This window comes from Somniosus microcephalus, chromosome 15, assembly GCF_052327205.1.
Source record: "Somniosus microcephalus isolate GS21.2 chromosome 15, FLI_Smic_1.0, whole genome shotgun sequence".
Lineage (NCBI taxonomy): Eukaryota > Metazoa > Chordata > Chondrichthyes > Squaliformes > Somniosidae > Somniosus > Somniosus microcephalus.
This window is the reverse complement of record NC_141001.1, coordinates 54,408,060-54,427,506: the sequence shown is the minus strand read 5'-3', so window position 1 is coordinate 54,427,506 and position 19,447 is coordinate 54,408,060. Positions and strand designations below refer to the sequence as shown.

General features: G+C 48.4%; 1 protein-coding gene across 1 annotated transcript in view; it reads left to right on the top strand.

Moving 5' to 3' along the window:
• Positions 1-19,447, top strand: part of syt8 (synaptotagmin VIII) — a 150,314-nt gene that overhangs the window by 113,487 nt on the left and 17,380 nt on the right. The window contains exon 6 of the mRNA XM_086007813.1: positions 2,244-2,411. Coding sequence (XP_085863939.1) covers positions 2,244-2,411 — 168 coding nt within the window. The remainder of the gene's footprint in view (positions 1-2,243; positions 2,412-19,447) is intronic.

Genomic DNA, 19,447 nt, shown 5'->3' with positions numbered 1-19,447 from the left:
TACATGATGACCATTCAATGGCTGCTGACATCAGTCCCCATATGATTGACTGATGTATGCCATGCAGCTGTATGAGATGTAATTCTGTCACCAGGTTGCTGAGATATCCCCCTTTCTCCGTCTCCCACCGCCAGCTGCTCGGCCACTCCTGATACTTCTAACGCAGCCTCCTCTGCTGTTGTGAGGGTGGTTTATGATGGAGGCCCACCTCCAGTTCTCTCCCTCTCCCTCTTATTGTTTGCTCTCTTCTCCTGCAAGGAGTGAAAGAAGAGAAGGTTGAGTGAGAGTGATGGAATGAGTGTAAGGAATGGATGGGTTACATCTTACAGGGAGACTATGATGGAGTGGGTGCCAAAGCCAAGTGGCCTCCTTGTGTGTTGTTAGTTGGTAGGATTGCATTAGGATGAGGGTGCGTGTGAGGGGTGGTTAGTAAGATGGGGATATGATAATGTAGAGAGAGAGAGAGGGATGGGTGGACATTCAAGGTATGTTGGTGTGAGTAAGGCTGTGCAGGAGTAGGGTTGGGATGGCAAAGTGATGGGGATGTGATAATAGGCACAGCAGGATGAAGTTGAGTGTGACTTTGTACTCACCTTTCCTGGTCTAATGAGAAAATTGAAATGTTTCCAGAACTGTACCCAGGTCCTCCTGAACACATCCCTGCAATTTGGAGCCAGGCTCTTTTTGTCTCCTGGGGAGGTTTCTTCCGCCCATTGGAAGGGAAGAGGACCTCCCTGCTTGCACCGACTCCCTCCACAAGCATATGGAGGGATTCATCGGAAAACCTGGGTGCATCCCTCTGCCTCTGTGCAGCCATCTCTCCAACTGTTTGGAGCAATAAAAACCTTCTGTGTGCTGCCTGCACACTCCTAGATGAACTTTCAAATGCAATGTGGCCATGGCTCCTTTAAATATCCCAGCTGAAAACACGTCATCGATGATGTCATCAGATCCGCACCATTTAATAGGGCCGGGTAACACGCAGGACGTGCTTAATAGGCCCCATTAGCGCAAAGTCGATTTCTGCAGCGGGATGAAAGCAACAACGGGGTCACGACCTGCCACGCCAACCTGCCCAGGTACAGAAAATTCCAGCCCAAATGTCTAGCCTGGATATGCTTTTCCTATAAAAGTAATTACTATAAAAATTAAGTGTGATAAAGTGCAATCCCTCCTATTTAATATGACTAGATTTTGGTATTACACCTGTTTTATTACATCTATAGGGAATAGGTGGATGATTTGACTTCTGAACTGACTAATAAAAGTTGTCTTTTCTCAAGGGACCAACTGGTGAGAGAGGGTTCAAGCTGTTTTTTAGAAAACAGACCATATTGATTGATCTGGTAATTGATCAAAGAAAGAAATACCAACCCGTAAATTCCTGGGCTTCTGCTCCACTGGTCCACTGCCATCTGTCCTTGCCCAAATTTTGGTTATGGGGTAATTTGAATTGCTGGGGAGAGCTACTGGTGTGTCCAAGGTGAACTAGCAGCAGCCGTCCCGGTCCAAGCCAATATGGTTTTTAAGGTGGAGCGGACTTCTCTGGAGGCTAAGATTTCCCTTTAGAGCCACTCCCAAATTCTTCTGGGATGGATTACTTTAATCTAGTGAAGGTTTGAGGTCATTAGAAGGCATCAAATGGACTTATGCCAGATCTTAACTGCCTTGAGTTTTGCTGAGGCCTTTCAATTATATAAAGGGAGGAATTTCCTAGGGAACCCTGGAAACTCCCCATTACACACCCCCTTAATGTAGGGGAATGAGTGGAAGATCCACCCACTGCCTCCAACTGGAATTTAAAGGTCCACTTCAAATGGTGTGTAATCCTGATTGACCCATATTCTGGTGATTTACGCACTCTCAATATACTGTCCTTGTTAGCAAATTAAATATAAATGGAGCTGATCAGCATTAAGGTTAAGAAGAACTTTCTCTCTGTCTGACTTTCTTACCAGCTATCAGACTATCCCAGACCTTCTGCTTCTTTGCTCCTTAGCAGGGTAGGAAAGCCAAGGCTTGACCTCTGACCCTCACCCAGCTTTCCATGGATGAGCTGCCAAACAAACTGGCTACTGTTCTCCTTGGAGTGAGCTCCAGCCAGACAACCCCAAGCTGAGTATGCATGAGAAAAATAATATGAAAGTAGGATTGGGTATGATTGACTGTATTGAAAGTTCCCATTGGCTGGCCTGATTCAGCTCTAGCTGTTTTTCTAATTTGCTTTTTCTTACCTCATTTAGGGTAGCCAGGCTGATTTAGCTGACAAAACTGTGGTGATGCAAGTATATGACTTCAACAGATTCTCCAAACATGACATAATTGGGGAGGTGAGAATCCCACTCAACACAGTTAACCTGAACCATGTGGTTGAAGAATGGCGGGATCTAACCTGTGCATTAAAGGATGAGGTAAGATTTTATTACTGAAGAATAACATATAAAGATGCACTTAAAGCAAAAGGCACAAATGCTGGAAATTGAAAATACAACAGAAAATGATGGAAGTCCTTGCCCCTTTTACCACAAATTATTTTTCCCTTCAACATTATTAATCATTATGCAACTGAACAAATAAAATGTCACTTTTTATAGGATGAGCGCATTTGAAACCCATTGTAAAAGTGCTGCCACTCATGGACAGGTCCCTACATTTACATTTCAAAGCAACTAATGTGTCACAATTCAGGGGAATTAAGTTGATGAATCAGTTGATAATTACATTTATAAAAGGTTTAGGGCTAAAAATTGAGTAGCACCCCAATTGGGGCACTAACTTCGCCGGGGCGCTAAAAGTAGCGCCCCAAAAGAATTAGCGTCCCCGCGCCGGAAATTGAGTGGTTGCGCCCCAAGAGGGAAGCGGGGCACTACTGGAAGCGCCCCACATCCCTCTTGGGGCGCTGTGAGCCAATATTGCGGCGCTTTCGGCACATCGCGCCGCGGTATTGCAGGCCTTCCTCCCCTTCTTAAAGGGGAGGGGCCTTGTGCAGCGCGACCTGGGGCCCAGCTGGGCCCCCGGGGATCGGGAGTGCAGGCAAAAGAGCCCGGCACTCAAGAGAAGTGCCGGGTTCTTGGAGCGCAGCCAGCACTCCGCGGAGGGGGGGGGCGTTTCAGGAGGTCTGGGACGGGAGTGCTGGCAGGTGGCCAGCAACAAAAATGGCCGCCCCACACCTCGCCTTTAAATTGCGCCTCCCCGGCCGCAGGTACGCCCCCCTGACCCCGTCGGACATAGCGTCCGGTGGTAAGTCAGGGGGCGCTCCCGAAGATCGTGGCCGGAGTGTGAGCGGGGCGCTGCGCACACCAATGACGTCATCGCCAGTGGTGCAGCGCTGCAGGGCGCTACCGGTTAGCGCCACCACTAACCTCCTGCTGAATTTTGCGGGAGGCGTGGGCAGTGCCGCGCCCAGGCGCTAGTTGGTTTGCGTCCCGTTAGTGCCCTCTTAAGGCGCTAACGGGAGGTGCAACCAACTGAATTTTTCCCCCTAGTGCAGTGTAAGGAAGCCATTCAAGAGTAACTCGTAAGAACTGGTTCCAGAATATCAAGAGACCCGGCTCATTGGACTATGTGATGATCAGGAGAGCCAATCAGATACAAATTAAGTTAAAAGGGTTAGGAAAGAACGGCTAGAAATGCATTATAGCCCAGGAATGGGCAGTATAATTAGAAAAGTTGGAGAATTAGCGCCAGGCGCTATTGCTTTAGACTGCATGCAAAATTCATGCTCACTGCTCAAAGAAATGATTGGAGCGCTATATCAAGTCTTTAAGCCCAAGCTCATTTGCATTACACTCAAAGGGTGGTCCAATATCAGGTGCATTCGAATTGTAAGTCATGATTGTCACTGGCTTTTTCCAGTTCTTAAAAGGGAGGTTCATTGATGCTGCAGAACCTCATTCTCAGCATTGCTGGCTGTGCAGCTGCCTCAGCAAGCAGCAGCAGCAGGTCGAGGAGAAGGATGCAGCGATGGACGGTGAACTGCGAGATGTTAGCTATGTCTCCTGTTGCAGTTGCGCTGTTTAATAGCAGGATCTCCACGGGGTGAGGCACTGGGGACGAGTGGGCTGCAGCAAGGCCAGGGGGAAAGGGTAGTTCGGGGGCCAACTCCCCGGAGGGCGAATTCGCGTGCGAGTTCTGCTGCACAGGACTCAAATGAGGGCCTCGATGGGAACCCTTTAAAAGAATGGTGATGGGCATGCATACAGAGGTGATAGGTGCAATGCCAAGGGTGCCTGAGAGCCTCTTGGCAATGATAAGGAGCGTGGAGGAGTGCGCCTCCAACAATGTATAAGGCTCTGCGCACACCCTGGAGCCCATCATTTCCAGTCTGCAAAGGATGGTAGACTCCCAGAGAGATGGTGGCGACCGAGACCTGATGCCTTGTGTGGTGGGTGCTCTGGCAGCTTCCATTGCAGCACAGGCGGAAGCGATGCAACATCTTACTGCTGTAATGCAGTCTCTGTTTGGTGGCATCCAATCTCAGACTGCTCTCATGCAGTCCCAGCTTGATATCACACAAGCTCTGACTGCTGCCATCATGGCTGGGTCTACCACTGTCAACCGGGGCTTTCACGGTGTCGCAGCAGGCTAGCAATCTGTGGATTGCTAGGGATGCTGAGGGGCTACACCGGGTGAGTGGCAGTTGGTCAGTGGAGCAGGAACCTGCTGTTCTCTCTCAGAATAACAGCATTCCTGCTCCCTCCACTGCCACTCTGCCATTGCCCTTGTCGCTGCCTGTCATCCAGCCAGCCCAGACAGCTGCTGCACATGATGAGGTGGTGCAGTCTACAACCGGGCCTTCCAGGCCCAGTGCTGGTCGAGGGCATCCTGCAAGGCCATCTGAAGTCTCCCGCACGGACACTCGGCAGCCTTCCACCAGCCCTGCTGCAGCCACTGGGCCAACACTTCGTAGGAGCACAAGAGTAGGCAAAGGCACAGTAATTGCACAAGGGTGAATATTTTTGTTGTAAATATGTGTTCACTGATTATTGATAAATTTATTAATTGAGTTTGGATTCTTTTGTGGTGTGTCTCATTTCAGCTTTGCGCTGTGGTGTGGCCTGCGACAGGGATGGAATGATGGGGATGTGGTGAGCAACGGGGATCTGGGGTTTAATTCATTCGAACCGCAATCTGATGATGTGGTCACGGATTGCCCTTCCAGAAGGCCGATTGCGTGGCTACCTCCTCCATCGCTCCTGTTCCTCCTCATCCTTTCCCTCTTCCTCCTCCTGCAATCCTGGTGGCAAGGGCTGGGCCCTCATGATGGCCAAGTTGTGGAGCATGCAGCAGACCACCATGAAATGGGACACCTGCTCAGCCGAGTACTGGAGGGCTCCTCCTGAGCGGTCAAGGCAGTGGAACTGTTGCTTCAGCAGGCTGATGGTCTGCTTGATGATGTTCCTGGTGGCAGCATGGCTCTCATTATATGAGTGTTGAGTAGGAGTGTTGGGGTTGCGGAGGGGAGTCATGAGCCAGGTGGAGAGCGAATAGCCTTTGTCTCTGAGCAGCCAGCTGTGAGCTTGATGTGGTGGCTGGAAGAGTGCTGGCACAGGATGAAGGCATCTTGGTTGCTGTCAGGATAGTGGGCATTGGCATTGAGGATTCGCTGTCTGTGGTCGCACACCAACTGCACATTAAGTGAGTGGTAGCCTTTGCGGTTACGGAAGATCTCAGGATTGTTATGCAGTGCCCGCAAAGCCACATGGGTGCAGTCAATGGTTGCTATCCTGGCTATCCACATGCACACTCATCCTGCTTCTCTCTGGTGTTGGGGAAGGAAATGTAGTCCCTTCTCCTACTGTAGAGAGCCTCTGTGACCTCTCGGATGCAGCGGTGGACGGCGAACTGCGAGATGTTCGCTATGTCTCCTGTTACCGACTGGAAGGATCCGCTGGTGAAGAAATTGAGGGCGATGGTGATCTTGACTGCCACTGAGAGAGCCGTGGTCCCCCTGATCTGAGGCCAGTGATCTGGTTGCAGGAGGTGGCAGAGTTCTGTGACCACCTCCTTAGTAAAGCGGAGCCTTCTAATGAACTGCTCCTCGCTTAATTGGAGGTAGGAGAAGTACTTTCAGAATATACTCGGAGGGTAAGGCCTCCTGGTGAGAGCCCTGATGGCCCTCCTCCTCTCTCTGGTCACATGTTTCATTCTTTCTCGCTGCCTCTGCTCCCTCCACCGTAGATCCTGGAGGGTGATGTTAACTGCCAGTACAGCCTCCATTAATGTAACCAAGTGTAGCAGTTTGATTTTTTAAATAATAAATGTAGCTACATTTTAGGTGCCACAACACTCCTGATACTAAATAATGTTGAAATGACAGACTGCGACTGTTGTACTATGTGAAACTGACAAGGAAGCACTGAAACTCCACTAACCTCAGCTGCGACTCATTACTGATGATCCCTTTAAATAACACCCCTGGAGTCACCTTCCTGTTGCTTCACACCAGCTCTCCCTATTGCTGTTTCCTCCAGGTGCTAAGGCAGGTGGCAACAAATAATTTCACAGATCGGGCAACCAGTGAATGTTGCACACTCACTGACGTCATGATCCACCTGGCGTTGAGGCTCCCGGCAATAACTGTTAGTGGCGGTGCTGCGGGGGTGGGGGGGGATTTGACGTGTGGCATTGGATTCGCCTCACCCCGGCGATACTGCTCTAGTGCCGTTAGCGCCATCTGCTGGCGCAAATGGGAGGTGCTAAGGTACTGAATTTTACCCCACAAGAGTTTTGTTTTTAAAGAGCACAAAACATTTAATTTCAAGTCATAGGGGGAAAAACTCGTGTTCTTCAGCAAAGTTGCCGGTGTTACCAGCAACTGCAGTTAACGGCCGCTGGAAGTGGCTGCAATGCTAACCGAGTGAAGTTGGTTTGGGGGCAAGGAGATAGGTGGCGCAGCGCACACCTTCCGTGCAATGCTGTCCTGGTGGCTGTTGAGTCTGAGTGTCCCAGATATGCTTATTCTAAATCACGGGACACAGACAACAAGAATAACTTAAACAGGTCTTTACTAATCGAAGGTCAGGGCTGAACTGCTTAGCAAATTACTACACAGAGTTTATATACCGGTGTGGTCACCACTGGTACTACAATATACAGTAGCCAAGAGAAAGTAGTCCATCTCTTAAGGTAGTCTCTTAAGGTGGTACAGGTTACATACACCACAATTCCTCCCTTTTTAGCTTAACAGTGTACATCCCAATTTAAACATAACATGGATAACATATATACAACTTCATGCAAAACTGTTCAAAGATTCAGTCTTTGAGGAGGCCTCCTGATTCGAGTTGGATAACGCCTTTCAGGGGTCTCTGATTTTCGTTGCTGGGGTGACTCATCTAGTTGATCTCTTATGGATTGGACATCATCAGGTACATTGGCGTCTGAGGTAGATGCTTCAGGTTCACTAACTTCTTCCACTGGTGTCTCTGTCGTAGTCATGGGTTCGACCCTTGTTCTCGATTCTACAAGTTGGTCAGCATGACGTCGTATTACGTTTTCACCAATATCCACCGTGTACATCAGGGGTCCTTGTCTGGCACGAATTGTTCCAGATTGCCATTTCTCATTCTTATAGTCCCGGGCTAACACTGGTTGTCCTATTTCGAAACTCCGAGTGGTCTTGTTATTTATATGCTGGAACTGTTTGTTTTCAACTTCCCTCTGCACATTTGGTTTTAACAAGTCCAACCTGGACCGCAACCTCCTGTTATAGAACATCATGGCAGGGCTTTGATTTGTCACTGCATGAGTGGCGTTTCGATATGCCATTAGGAAATTGTCCACCTTGTGTTGTAGTGGAATCTGGTCTTCGCTCATGGCCTTTATCGCCTTTTTGAACGTTTGTACAAATCTCTCGGCCAACCCATTTGTAGCCGGATGACATGGGGCAGAGGTATAATGTTTCACCCCATTCTTCTTCATGAATTTCTGGAATTCTTCTGACACGAACTGCGGTCCGTTGTCTGAACATATTTGTTCTGGCAATCCATTTCTTGCGAATATCGTTCTTAGAACTGCGATCGTCTTTTCCGAGGTAGTGGTCGCCATCTTAATCACTTCTGGCCATTTAGAATGTGCGTCTACCGCAATTAAAAACATGGAGTCCATGAATGGACCTGCGAAGTCAATATGTACACGTTGCCATGGGGTTGAAGGCCATTCCCATGGATGCAGCGGTGCAATTGGAGGTGCATTTTGAACTTTTTGGCACCCTGAGCAGCTTTTAGTCAGATCCTCTATTTGTTGGTCGATACCTGGCCACCACACATAAGCCCTAGCAAGGCTTTTCATCTTGACTCCCCCCAGATGACCTTCATGCAGTTCCTTTAGAACTCTCTCCCTTAATTTAGGAGGAATAATCACCCTTGTTCCATACATCAATGTTCCTTGACAGACGGACAGCTGTTCTCGTCTGGCTGAGAATGCCGGTAACAGTGGTTCACCATGAGCTGGCCATCCCTTCACTGTCAATTCGTAGACCCGAGACAGTGTCGGGTCGTTCCTCGTTTCTCTCTCAATACTTGCATTGGTGACTGGTAAACATTCGATGATGGTCGAGTGAAATAACTCAACAGGGTCAACTGTCGGTGCCTCTTCCGCTGTAGGTAGTGGCAGGCGCGACAGCCCATCAGCATTACCATGTTGCTTTGTACCTTTGAATTCGATCTGATATTGATGTGCCCCTAGGAAAAGGGACCATCTCTGGAGCCTCTGTGCTGTCATCACCAAAACACCCTTCTTAGGGTTAAAAATGGAAACCAACGGCTGGTGGTCTGTCAGCAGCGTAAACTTTTGCCCTTGCAGGTAATGATTAAATTTTTTTACTCCCCACACAAGGCCGAGAGCCTCCCTATCTATCTGAGCATAGTTGCGCTCAGCGGAGGTCAATGATCTGGATGCGAACGCGACTGGTCTTTCCAAGCCATTTGGCAACTTATGTGAGAGCACTGCCCCAATACCATATGGAGAAGCATCACAAGCTAAACGAATAGGCAGCGTTGGGTTAAAGTGAGCCAACACTTCCTTAGAGGTGATCAATGCCTTGCTTTTGTGAAAGGCCCGCTTACTGTCCTCGCTCCACTGCCATGGCACTCCCTTCTGCAAAAGAGCATTCAGCGGGTGTAGCACCGTGGATAAATTTGGCAGAAACTTATGGTAATAGTTAATCAACCCTAGGAACGACCTCAACTGGGATACATTTTCCGGAGCGGGAGCCTTCACAACAGCTTCGATCTTGTCAGGTGACTTGTGAAGCCCCTCCTGGTCAATGACGTGACCACAGTACGAGATTTGCTTCTGAAAGAACTCACATTTCTGGCGATTAACTCGAAGTCCATATTCTTTCAATCTGGTGAGCACCTGTTCCAAATTTGTAAGGTGTTCCTCATCATCATCTCCTGTAATCAGAATGTCGTCCAGGTAGCATTGTGTGCCTGGAATTCCCTGTAATACCTGCTCCATGGCCCTTTGCCAAATCGCTGGAGCCGATGCCACTCCAAAAACCAGTCTATTATACCGATATAAGCCCTTATGCGTGTTGATCGTGAGATACTGGTGCTTCATCAACTTCCATCTGTAAGTACGCCTGCACCAGGTCTATCTTGGTGAAGTGTTTCCCACCAGACAACGAAGCGAAGATATCCTCAATCCGTGGAAGCGGATATTGCACCGTGTGAAGCACCGGATTAACAGTGATCTTGAAATCGCCACAGATGCGAACATTCCCCGGTTCCCCCGGTTTGTTACTCAATGAACGCTTCATGACGGGAACAATGGGCGTAGCCCATTCACTCCAGTCCACCTTTGACAGTACTCCGGAACGTTCTAGTCCCTCCAGCTCAGCTTCCACAGCAGGTCGTATCGCATAAGGCTCCCGCTCCGGAAAATGTATCCCAGTTGAGGTCGTTCCTAGGGTTGATTAACTATTACCATAAGTTTCTGCCAAATTTATCCACGGTGCTACACCCGCTGAACGCTCTTTTGCAGAAGGGAGTGCCATGGCAGTGGAGCGAGGACAGTAAGCGGGCCTTTCACAAAAGCAAGGCATTGATCACCTCTAAGGAAGTGTTGGCTCACTTTAACCCAACGCTGCCTATTCGTTTAGCTTGTGATGCTTCTCCATATGGTATTGGGGCAGTGCTCTCACATAAGTTGCCAAATAGCTTGGAAAGACCAGCTTTGAAAAATTTCGGGTTTGCATGTTCTTCAACCTTGATGTTTGCCGTAATTCCTTTCAGTGTTCCCAGTCCCTGCTGGAACACCTCTTTAGCATCGTCCAATATTCTGGACAGTCGTTTAGGTTTGACATCGTCCTTTTTACCGGAATCTACAGTTAGTGCTTTTAAGGAATGCCAGTCCATATTTATTCTCCTGATCCATTCCCGTCCCAGTAGTGGTGGACCTCCCTCAGGTAACACATATAAGTCCATTCCTCGGCTTTCTTTACCCTTGTGGACCACCTTTACCTTTATCTTTCTGATGTGGTATACTCTTTGCCCCGTGTATGTTTTCAATACAATCTCCGTATCCCTTAGGGGAATGTGTGGAAATAACCTTTTGTAATCTTGCTTATTCATGACCGTCAATGCCGATCCAGTGTCCAATTCCATCTTCACTTGGACTCCTGCTATCTGAAGTGTGACCCAGATAGTTTGGTGGTCTGCTGTGTTACCCACATTATGTATTCTTAGACAACCCAGTTCCTTACTGCTGGAGTCTGAATCCATCTTCTGTTCATCCGAACTGTTCTCTGTTACCTTGTGTACCTTTTTGCACTTTTCCTGCGGTGACTTTTTGTTGCTGGTCTTCTTTCCTGACCGGCATACTTTAGCTATGTGACCTAGCCTGCCACATTTTCTGCATTCCTGATTTTTGAACCAGCACTGGTTCTGATCGTGCGTTGTCCTTCCGCAACGATAACACTTTACTGCACCCAATGCCATTCGATTGGTGCGGAGTTCCGATGACCTTAGCTGCATTTCCGTGGTGCCTCTTGCTGCGGCCTCGTGCGATGCTGCAATGGTGACAGCTTTATCAAGCGTAAGGTCCTTTTCCTCTAGCAGTCGCTTTTGAGTTCCTTCTTTTAGTAATCCACACACGAATTTATCTCTCAGAGCGTCTGCTAGTCCTGTACCAAACTGACAGTACTTTGATAGCTTGCGCAGTTCAATTAAGAATTCAGCGTTGCTTTCCTCTTTCAGCTGCGTTCTTCTGTAAAATTTAAATCGTTCCGCTATCAGCAGCGGCGTGGGGTTTAAATGTTCTTGCAGGATAGTAACAATATTCGCGAAAGTCTGATCCGCCGGTTTATCTGGTGTTACAAGGTGCCTCAATAACCCGTACGTCTTCGCACCCATTGAGTTTAATAAGGTTATTGCTTTCTTATCATCTGGTACCTCATTTGCTGTACAATAAACTCCAATGCGTTCTACATACGTGGCCCAATCTTCAACATCGCTATCAAAAGCAGTGATGTTACCGTGTTTAGGCATCCTTGAGAGTTTCTTTAAATATTTTATTTTCCCAAAATGGCGGCTTCCCACGCTTGTCTTCTTCCCCCGCCTACTAAAATGGCGGCTTCCTGCGCTTGCCGGCTTTTCCCGCGCTTGTCTTCTTCCCCCGCCGACTACAATGGCGGCTTCCCACGCTGGTCTTCTTCCCCCGCTGGCTACAATGGCGATTACCGCGCTGTTGCCGTTCTCGCCTCCCAGCGGTTCTTAATTTCCCCGACGCTGCTTTTGTTCCCCCGCGGTTCTCGTGGGCATTAACGCTTCCCTTGTTGCTGCGCCTCTCAGCCCCGATTGCAGCCCGGCCCTTTACACCGGCTGCGGTCGAGTTCTCCGCGGTTCTCGTGGCATTAACGCTGCCCTTGTCGCTGCGCCTCTCGGCCCCGATTGCAGCCCGGCCCTTTACACCGGCTGCGGTCGAGTTCTCCGCCCTTTTTCCTCCGGTTTCCCTCCCCTTCTCCACTGACAACACGGCCGACTTTCTGCCCGTGTCGCTAGATCGGCTTACCCACCACCGTGGTAGAAGGATGATCACTGCCTGTCGCTGATGGAGGACTTCGTGGTCAGTAATTTCAACCCGGGTTCTCGATGCCTCCCGTGCGATGCGGTGCTCAGCAGGCTGAGGGCGGATGCCTCTTCTCGATGCCCGTTCTGAGGACGAAGCTGCCTTGGATGCAAAACTGCCGCAGGGTAAGATCGGACTCGTCGCCACTGTTGAGTCTGAGTGTCCCAGATATGCTTATTCTAAATCACTGGACACAGACAACAAGAATAACTTAAACAGGTCTTTACTAATCGAAGGTCAGGGCTGAACTGCTTAGCAAATTACTACACAGAGTTTATATACCGGTGTGGTCACCACCGGTACTACAATATACAGTAGCCAAGAGAAAGTAGTCCATCTCTTAAGGTAGCCTCTTAAGGTGGTACAGGTTACATACACCACAGTGGCGTTGCTAGAGGGATCCGGGATGAAGTTTGTGTCCAAGTCCGGCGTTGCAATTTCCCACAGCCTCTGTGAGCGAAGCTGTGGCGCTCGCAAGGAATTGTGGGCAATGAAGAGGTCTGAGATTTAAAGGGGCCATGCACAATAAAGCAATACAAAATTTAAGAAATATTCAATATTTAAAAGAAGTTCCAAATGTGAATATTCAGCTGTTCCTAGCCTCAACAAATGGGAAAACTGCCTCAGCACTAACACAAATTGCTCAGCAAGCCAGGGAAGGGGCACCAAGGGTTTCACAAGCAGCACTCCAGCTTTGTGCAAAGGGTCAACACTGCAAGACTGGCCCTGTACCCGCAGGGGCCAGGAGGCCCTCCAGAAAGAACAATGTGGGAGTACATCACTAAGGCCGTCACTGCCAGTAGTGTCACCCCCCACTATCTGGCTCCAGTGCCCAAAGAAGCTTCATGACCTCAGACCACTGGTCAAGGTCAGTGAATACATCTTCAAACGTCGTCTCCTATCAACTGCACCACTAGCCTCACACACTGCTCAATGCACAACCCCTAATCACTCACCTACCAACAATCTGCACCAATGATGAGGCACATCTCCCATTCCTAGCCTCACCTCACCCCCTTGGAGGAGACAGTACTGACCAGTCTTGGCAGGAGCATGGTTGAGCCCTTGGCCAGCGGCAGGGCTGAAAGGATACAAGATGCTGCTGTCCTCGTATGTTACCCTCCTGGCATGCAACAGATGCTTTCCCGCCCTCCCGTCAGCACAACTCCACCCTTGTGCCATCCTCATTTCACACACCCAAGACATGCAGCCTGCCCAGTCAGTGGGACCGCAGGCAGATGATTCCATCCCGGATATCCCGGCCACAAAGGAGCTGCCTGGGATGCATCTTTCTGTCTGATTCCTCCTCTTTGGCTTTAAATGTGAAATGACAGCATAAAATGCTGGAAATACTCAGTTGGCCAGCAACATGTCTACCTGAGACATGTGGCAGGATTTTCATTGGGCCGTGGAGGCAGGATTGGAGGCGTGTGGGGGGTTAAAATCCCGAAATCGGGGGGCACGAACCCATCCCGCCCCCAACCCGCCTCCATGCCAGTTTCAAAGGAGGCGGGTTCACGCCCTGCACTGGGACCCGCCTCCCCGAGACGGGAAGGGGATTAGTGCCAATTAACTGTCTGTTAACAGGCAGTTTTTAGCCTAATCCCTATTTTCATTGGTGAAATGTGGGATTCCCAACGGCTCCAAACCACGCCAAGTTAGCGAGGCGGGCTGTCGGGATGAAGGGCTTGGAGGGGTCGAGATGTCCGGTGTTCAGGTGAGTGATGGGTGCATGAGTACAAAGGTAAGTGTGTTTGGTGGCTGCCATTTCCCTCCTTCCCTTTGCGTTGCCGGTAACTGGCAGCGCCCTGGGGAAAAAATGGCAGCGTGGTGCAACTCCGACTTAATGTCACCAATGCAAGCTTTGGCCCTAGCGCTGAATTCAGTGCTGAGTCCTAAGCATGTCAGGTTAACCTGGTGTGCAAATAGGCTGACAGTGGTGCTGTCTGCGGCTCTTAAAAGGGACACACACGTCATTCAAGTAAGATTGAATTTAAAGGTTTGAACTTAAAGGTTTGAAACTGGGTGTTTTTGATTTTATTGAAGTGGTGGCTTGTTGCAATAGAAAAGTTTTTTTAAGTGTGTAGGGAGTGCTGCTGGAAGCTTACACGTGCTCGGATGATAAATGAAGGCCTTTGAGAAGACAGAACATGCTGCGAATACTTAGCAGGTCACACAACATTCGTGGCGAGAAAAACAGTGTTCACGGGCTGGATTTTCATTGAGGAGGTGGGTAGGAGGCGGGACTACAACTTTCGGGGTCGAGTTCTAGCCAACCCACGCGATTTTGACTTGATTGATCTTGTTTGGTGTGTGTAAAGTGTTTAAAGAAGTTTTACTTACATGTACTTACCTTTACAGCCTTCCTTCCTTCAGGTCTCGGGAGTCCCTCATCTCATCGGCACAGAAAGCAGAATGGCCGTGAGCTGTCAAAAGTTCCAGCATTCAGCTTTCTGTTCCGGGGAGATCTCTAAATCATCCTGAGAGAAAGGAATTAACCTGGAGTACAGATTGTCAGTGTTTGACAGCTTCAAACAGCTGTGAAACGCTGATATTTCATCTGTCAAAAGGTCTTGACAGATGAAATATCAATCTGTGATGTCACCTGTTGCTGGGTGGCCCTTAATTGGCCTGCTCAGCCCTCCAGTACATTTGGCTGATGTTTCAGGTGGGGATCAGACACTTTCTGAAGGGGTGAGGGAAAATTTAGAGTCCAGGTGTGCGTAATGTACAAGGATATTAGGTGACGACAGGATTGGGCTTGGGTGTCACTTCCTCCATGGTCAACTAGCCTATCGGTGCTTGCCGTCCAGTTCCTACTTTATACAATGGCTACTTGAGTGAGGTGCTGGAGGGTTGTGGCATCTTTAGAATCATGCCCAGGAAGAGTCAGTAGCTCCAGGAGAAGAAGGGGAAAAAGGAGAGAACATTGGAAAAAAGAAAAATTATGTAGCACTACAGAATAAGCACTGCCTTTGGGAGTGTAGCCCAGCCCTTGGGTAGTTTAGATTAGTTCTATAATGGCCACACCATGAACTATTTCCCACTTGTGATGTTGCGCTCTGAAGTTGTTAATTTACCTAAGATAGAACTGTAATCCTGTAATATATTCAAATCTTTTAATTCAAAGTTGTTTGATTCACATTATTTGATCATTCAAATTTTTTTAGAACTAAATTCCTTTCGCTGTGTTAATTACATTGGCCCGGAATTTGCGGTGGGTAATAACAGCGAATGAATGGTGTTCGCCGTTGTTACCCCATGAAACTGACCACAGCTCCAGGATGTAGCGCATGTGCATCCTAATGCGGAAATCCTGAAGTTGTGGTCAGTCATTCACTGCTCCGACACTGGCTGCGCAGTGCCCTCCCCATGCACCCACCCCCCCGCCTCCCTTCCCCCCGCCCCCCACCCCGCTGGCAATCAGTGTAATCAGTGAAACTGACAAATACTTGGGCTTTTTGGTGGTAATATCACTGTTAAATACCCCATTAAAGTTTGACCATTTTGGATTAGGTGTAACTGAGGTTTTAATAGCGTATTGACTGCTAAACAAACGATATGGCCCTGAAAAACTAATTTAAATTTTGTAGCGTGTCAAATTTATCCATTTTAATAATATTTACAATTTTTGAGAAATTAAAAAAAAAAAATTTAAACGCTTGTTCATCTTTATTTCAGGTTTACCTTTTCCTCATGTGAGAGCCCCAATCTTTGTTTTGCTCTCTATGAGCTTTTTAAGAAGTTAGAATGAAAGGGGCTTATTCACTTCCTGATTCCTGGACTGTGAGAATTCTGCACTGTGATTGACTGCTTAGACAGCTTGTTGATATCACAGCAGCATCGCACTAGGGGATCCCCACTAACTTACACCGATCTCAACTGAACGTCGGAAAAGCTGAACGTCTCGCCGCAGGGAGCGCGAGATCTTTGTGGGAAGCTTACTTCAGGGCCATCAGCGAACGGCTTTCCTTCACTGCTGACTGCAAATTATGGGCCACTGTTTCATTTGAGCTTTTAGTGCAAACATGGCTTTACACTATGAGGAGTAAAGTGCCCATTCATAGAAATACAGAAATTACACCATGGAAAAAGGCCATTTGGCCCAATCAGTTTGTGCTTTGCTTATGCTCCATGTTCAAATAATTCAAATAACATTTACCCATCTTATTCCCATATCCCTTCAAACCCTTTTCCTTCCTCTATCTATCAAATCTTGAAGGTTGACATAGTTTCTACCTCATCTGCTAATCCTGGAAGTGAATCCTACAGTCTCACAGCTCACTGTAAAGAAGTTTCTCATGCCCTTTGTTTTAAATCTGTCGCATTTAATCTTGTATCTTTGGCCCCTCATTCTTGACCCCTCGACGACTGGAAACAGTCTGCTTCTATCTACCCTGCCCCATCCTTCCATAATTTTAAACACTTCTATCACCTTGTAATCTGCATTGTTCTAATGAAGAAAGACCACGGGGGGGGAGGGGAATTTTCCGGGGGGTCAACGGGCCCGTTCGGTGGCGGGTCGGGTGGGAAAATGTTTTATTTGACAGCTGGTCGGGACCCCGCTGTCAACCCGCCACACGCCTTTCCCAGATGTTGGGTCTGTCAGCACTGAACAGACCCGACACACAGCGGCGGGGGAGGCAATTCAGGCTATTACAACCTTGTTAACAGACCATTAAGAAGTATTTTGAGCTCACCTTTACATTTTACGAGGTCGCCCACGAGGTCCACGTTGCTTGGGGATCACGTCAGGTAAGGAGGTCGGGAGTTTTGGGACCATGGAATCATCTCATTACTTGACTGCTGCAAATGTGCTATAAATCTTCCATCTCACAGCAGTTCACTTTCCAAGCTCAGAAGCTGTTGCTTACTGCATTTGGAAGACAGATTGAGCTTTATGCAGGTTGCAAGTGTTTGGAGTAAACTCTGTATCCAGTGTCACCTCATTGGAAAAACCTCTCTCACCATTGACAGATCGCTTCTGTCATCTCAAGTTCACCTGCCATCTAGTACATCAGCATCGGTGCCCTTGAAACTATCTCACCTTGGTTCTCAGAATCTCACCACGATCAGCCCTAACACCAGCAGAACCAGGCACACCAGCAGCACCAACAACAACACCAACCTTCTTTGCAATCAACTGATGCTGCACAGGACAGAGGGCATCAGCACCCAACCACATTGCTGCCCGGGACACCAAGGATGGCCTCACCATGGCCAGATTTACTTCACTTGATGCTGAACACCCTGTCTGCCACATGATGTGCCAGGTTGGCACCACCCCACACCAACACCATAAAGCATCCCTACAATGCCCAAGCCATTCCTTTCACACTCATCACCATTGTGGGGGGGGGGGGTACCATTATGTCTCACCATTCACTGCAACTCACTAAGCCACTTCCAAAGGTGCACACAAATCTGTCCAAGAATGCAAAGTGTTGAAAATAAAGATTTCAATGTTTGACAGCACATTAACAGAAACTTCACATGAACATTGGCTAAAACACACAAGTGCCTACACTTGTGTGTTGTTAGTGATATGATTGCACTAGGATGGGGGTGAGTGTGAGGGGTGGCTAGTGAGATGGGGAAGTGATAATGTAGATAGGGATGGGTGGAGGTGCAAGGTAAGTTGGTGTGAGTAAGGATGTGCAGGAGTAGGGTAGAGAAGGCAGAGTGATGGGAATGTGATAAGTGGCACAGCAGGTTGAGTGATGTACTGAAATCATTGAAAGGTTTGCGCCACTGCAGCCTGGTCCTCCTTACAACATCCCTGCTTGTGCCCTCCTGTGCAATGTGCAACCAGGCTGTGTTGATCTCCTAGGGCGGTCTCATCTGCCCATTGGAAGGGAAGAGGACCTCCCTGCGTGCTGTGACTCCCTCCATAAGCATATGGAGGGAGTCATGGGAGAGCCTGGGTGCAGCCGTGCACGTTTGTGCAGTGCTTGTCAGTGTTTGCAGCACCTCAATGCTGTAGAACACGGAGAGCACAACTGTCAAAGAAAATTTGCGCATGGTTCCTTTAAGGAAACCAGCTGAGTGCAATCGCATTGAGTTTAAGCAGACTTTGCGAAGTGGCAGAAAAAGTCTTTTAAGTGCATTTCCTGAATTTTAGTGAGTAAATAAGTGAATTATTTGAAGTAAGTTTAATTTTTTTTTTTTTTTTTTTAAAGAGTAAATTAAGCTGTTGGGGAGTTGAAACCGGAAGTAGAATCCGGGTATAAAAAAGGGCGGGCTTAGAGCTGCAGGCTGAGTGCGGTCGCATTGAGTGTAAGTAGAGTTTGGTAAGTGGCAGAGTTCGGGCAAGTGGGAGGTGAGGGGGTGCTTGTTGCTCTGTTTTGCTTCCCTCTCTCAGGCTAATCCAACACTGCGGACATGGAGCAGTGAGACAATTCAACCGGATAGGTCCCCCAGACAGCTTCCACGAGGGAGGTTGGTGATCAACTGGTTGTTAGGTTCTCTTCCTTCTCTTCTATACCTTTAAGCTGGTAAGTCCTATTAAATAGTGGTGTAATATTATCATCTATATCGGGGCAGAGGGTCTTCATAATTAATAATAAGAAATTTAATTAATTACACAGATATGGGTGAACAGGTGATGTGTCACTGTTGCAAAATGTGGGAGCTGGTGGACCCCATTGAGGCTCACGGTGATTACATTTGCGATAAGTGTTTGCTGCTAGAGGAACTCAAGCTCCATGTTAAAGAGCTTGAGACCGAGCTTCAGACACTGCGACACATCAGGGAGGGGGAGAAGTTCCTGGACTCTATGTTTCAGGAGGTGGTCACACCTATGAAATTAATTACTGCAGATGTAGTCCGTGGTCAGGGACAGGACGGTGTGACTACGAGTGAGGAAGGTACAGGGATCCAGGATGTAGTGTTGAAGGAGCCGCAGCCCTTGCTCTTGTCAAGCAGGATTGAGGTTCTTACTCCCTGTGAGGGCAGGAGCAGGGACTGCAGGGAGGATGAGCAACCTGGCCACAGCACCGTGGTGCAGGGGGCCATTCAAGTGGAGGGAGTAAAAAGAAATGTTGTAGGGGATAGTATCATTAGGGGGATAGATAGGGTTCTCTGCAGTCAAGAGCGGGAGTCCCGAAGGCTGTGTTGCCTACCCGGTGCCAGGGTTAAGGACATCTCTTCTGGGCTGGAAAGAAACTTGGAGTGGGAGGGGGAGGATCCAGTTGTCATGGTCCATGTTGGTACAAACGACGTAGATAGGACAAGGAAGAAGGTTCTGTTAAAGGAGTATGAGCAGCTAGGGGTCAAATTAAAAAACAGAACCTCAAGGGTAATAATCTCTGGGTTATTACCTGAGCCACGAGCGAATTTGGCTAGGACAAATAAAATTAGAGAGTTAAATGCGTGG